The following is a 2581-nucleotide window of genomic DNA, read 5'->3' as shown; positions in this document are numbered from 1 at the left end:
CACACACACACACACACACACACACACACTGGACCTGGTCCGGTGGCTCTGACAGTCTATTTGTATGGTCTAATTATATACACACAGCGCCACTGGGAACAGTACTGCATTTCTCCACAATTTGAATAGTTTCCTTTGATCTCTAATACTAAGTCTCTGTAACCACCTCCTCCTCCACCTCCTCCTCCTCCTCCTCCTCCTCCTCCACCTCCTCCTCCTCCTCCTCCTCTGTTCCAGTGTGGTGGTGAGCCACATAACCAGGTTCCATCCAGACCAGGAGGAGTATCGGGAGGTGCGGAGCGTCTCCACCTCCTCGCCCAGCCCCTCCCCCTCCCCCTCTCCCTCCTCGCCCAGCCCCTCTCCCTCCCCCTCCCCCAGCCCTACCCCCTCCCCGACCCCCAGCCTCAGCCTGGCCACCGAGTCTACAGCCAGCCTGAGGGGTTAGAGATGTCAGCCAGTCCTCACAGCACCGTAACACTGTTGACTTCCCAAAAGAACGCACAAACCCATCCCAGTTTGGGGAGGGGTGACGGAGGCTCAAGGCCTGAACACCTCTCTCTCCTCTACCCCCTCCTCACTTTTCACTATAATAGTCTTAACTGGAGAGGGAGAAAAAACAGCTGTGATGAGATCACTGAGTTTTCTGATGGCTTTTTTCATCATGTGGAGCGTTAGCGCTGGATAGGGGGGAGGGGCTTCTCTGGACCGGGTGGACAGACAGCAGCTTTGGCCAATCGGCCGAGGAGAAAGTCCAAGGCGGCCCTGCCTACTTGGAGCCAGTCCAATCAGATTCCACTCCTAGGTGTGTTTACATCAAATCTAAATCAAATCAAAGTTTATTGGTTGTGTACACAGATTTGCAGACGTTATTGCAGGTGCAGTGAAATGCTTGTGTTTCTACTATGGGGTGGGTATAGATCTGCATCCATTTGGCTGGTCATTTTACATATGCTTTATAATATATGTAAATTTTTTAACAATTGAAGTTGTAATAATAATTGTTATAAATAAATAATTTTATTAACAGTTGTATTATTAGTCCCAGATTAAGGGAAATAACTGCTCAGGTTCATGTGTACACATTAAAACCGATATTTGAAGAATAACTCATTTCAGCCTTTTCCTTGAAATAATTCAAAGGGATTTATGACCTCAAGTTGTCAGTGCAGGTAGTTTTCAACATTTACAGGATAACTGTACTGCATGTTTAGATCAAATGATCTACCAACCAAGCAACTGTTAAAAGGTCAAAGTTGACCCCCTGTGGATGAAACACTGTGCCAACACTGCCCCCCTGTGGATGGAACACTGTGCCAACACTGCCCCCCTGTGGATGAAACACTGTGCCAACACTGCCCCCCTGTGGATGAAACACTGCCAACACTGCCCCCTGTGGATGAAACACTGTGCCAACACTGCCCCCCTGTGGATGAAACACTGCCAACACTGCCCCCTGTGGATGAAACACTGTGCCAACACTGCCCCCCTGTGGATGAAACACTGCCAACACTGCCCCCTGTGGATGAAACACTGTGCCAACACTGCCCCCCTGTGGATGAAACACTGTGCCAACACTGCCCCCCTGTTGATGAAACACTGTGCCAACACTGCCCCCCTGTGGATGAAACACTGTGCCAACACTGCCCCCCTGTGGATGAAACACTGTGCCAACACTGCCCCCCTGTGGATGAAACACTGTGCCAATGTTGACCCCCTGTGGATGAAACACTGCCAACACTGCCCCCCTGTGGATGAAACACTGTGCCAACACTGCCCCCCTGTGGATGAAACACTGTGCCAACACTGCCCCCCTGTGGATGAAACACTGTGCCAACACTGCCCCCCTGTGGATGAAACACTGTGCCAATGTTGACCCCCTGTGGATGCTTAAGACAAGGCTGTATGGAATGCCCCTGGGCACACGGGTCGGGAAACAAATACTTGAGACACTCAGCGGTGTGAGGGGATGGAGTTAAGCAGTGAATCAAGTTTTCTAGGATACACATTGTAATCACTCACTAATTTATGCAAAAATAACACCTTTATGCTTTATAACCAGTTAATAACTACAGTTGACAATGTAATAATTACCCTTCTAATATAAATATCTTATGAATGTGAGTTGGCTTCCGGTGACTGTGCTCTGTGCAGCCTCTGTATCCCTCTCTGTGAGGGAGGCTATTCAACTTTATACTTTAAAATATGTCAAATGCTTTTTAAATAGTATTTTAATAATCAATACTTGAGCATTTTTCTCGTCAGTGTTTCTCAGAGCCACCTAAACCTGTCCTGGTGAGGGATATTTTAGAGTCCCAAATGGCACCCTAGTCTCTATAAAGCCCTGCTGTGGTCAACAGTAGTGCCCTATCTAGACAATAGGGTGTCGTTTGGAACGCGGATCATAACCAATCAGGTCGCAGAGTTATAAATAGCATCATCTGTAATGGCAGCGCCAGGAGAAGCTGGCCTACAAGTAAGACATCTTAAAGAGGACAGCTGTTTCTCAGTCATCGTCTTCTTACCACCACACTTTGTTTAATTCAAGCTTTATTTATTATTTATAACTGACTATTTTTCTAAA

General features: G+C 47.7%; 1 protein-coding gene across 1 annotated transcript in view; it reads left to right on the top strand.

Annotated features, from left to right (window-relative positions):
- LOC311144129 (uncharacterized protein) overlaps positions 1 to 1106 on the top strand; it is a 34463-nt gene extending 33357 nt beyond the window's left edge. The window contains exon 19 of the mRNA XM_084180115.1: positions 238 to 1106. Coding sequence (XP_084036241.1) covers positions 238 to 445 — 208 coding nt within the window. The 3' untranslated portion in view covers positions 446 to 1106. The remainder of the gene's footprint in view (positions 1 to 237) is intronic.
- Positions 1107 to 2581: the final 1475 nt, after the last annotated feature.

Source organism: Coregonus lavaretus (assembly GCF_964263955.1).
Source record: "Coregonus lavaretus genome assembly, chromosome: 16".
NCBI lineage: Eukaryota > Metazoa > Chordata > Actinopteri > Salmoniformes > Salmonidae > Coregonus > Coregonus lavaretus.
This window is presented reverse-complemented; position numbering and strand designations above follow the sequence as displayed.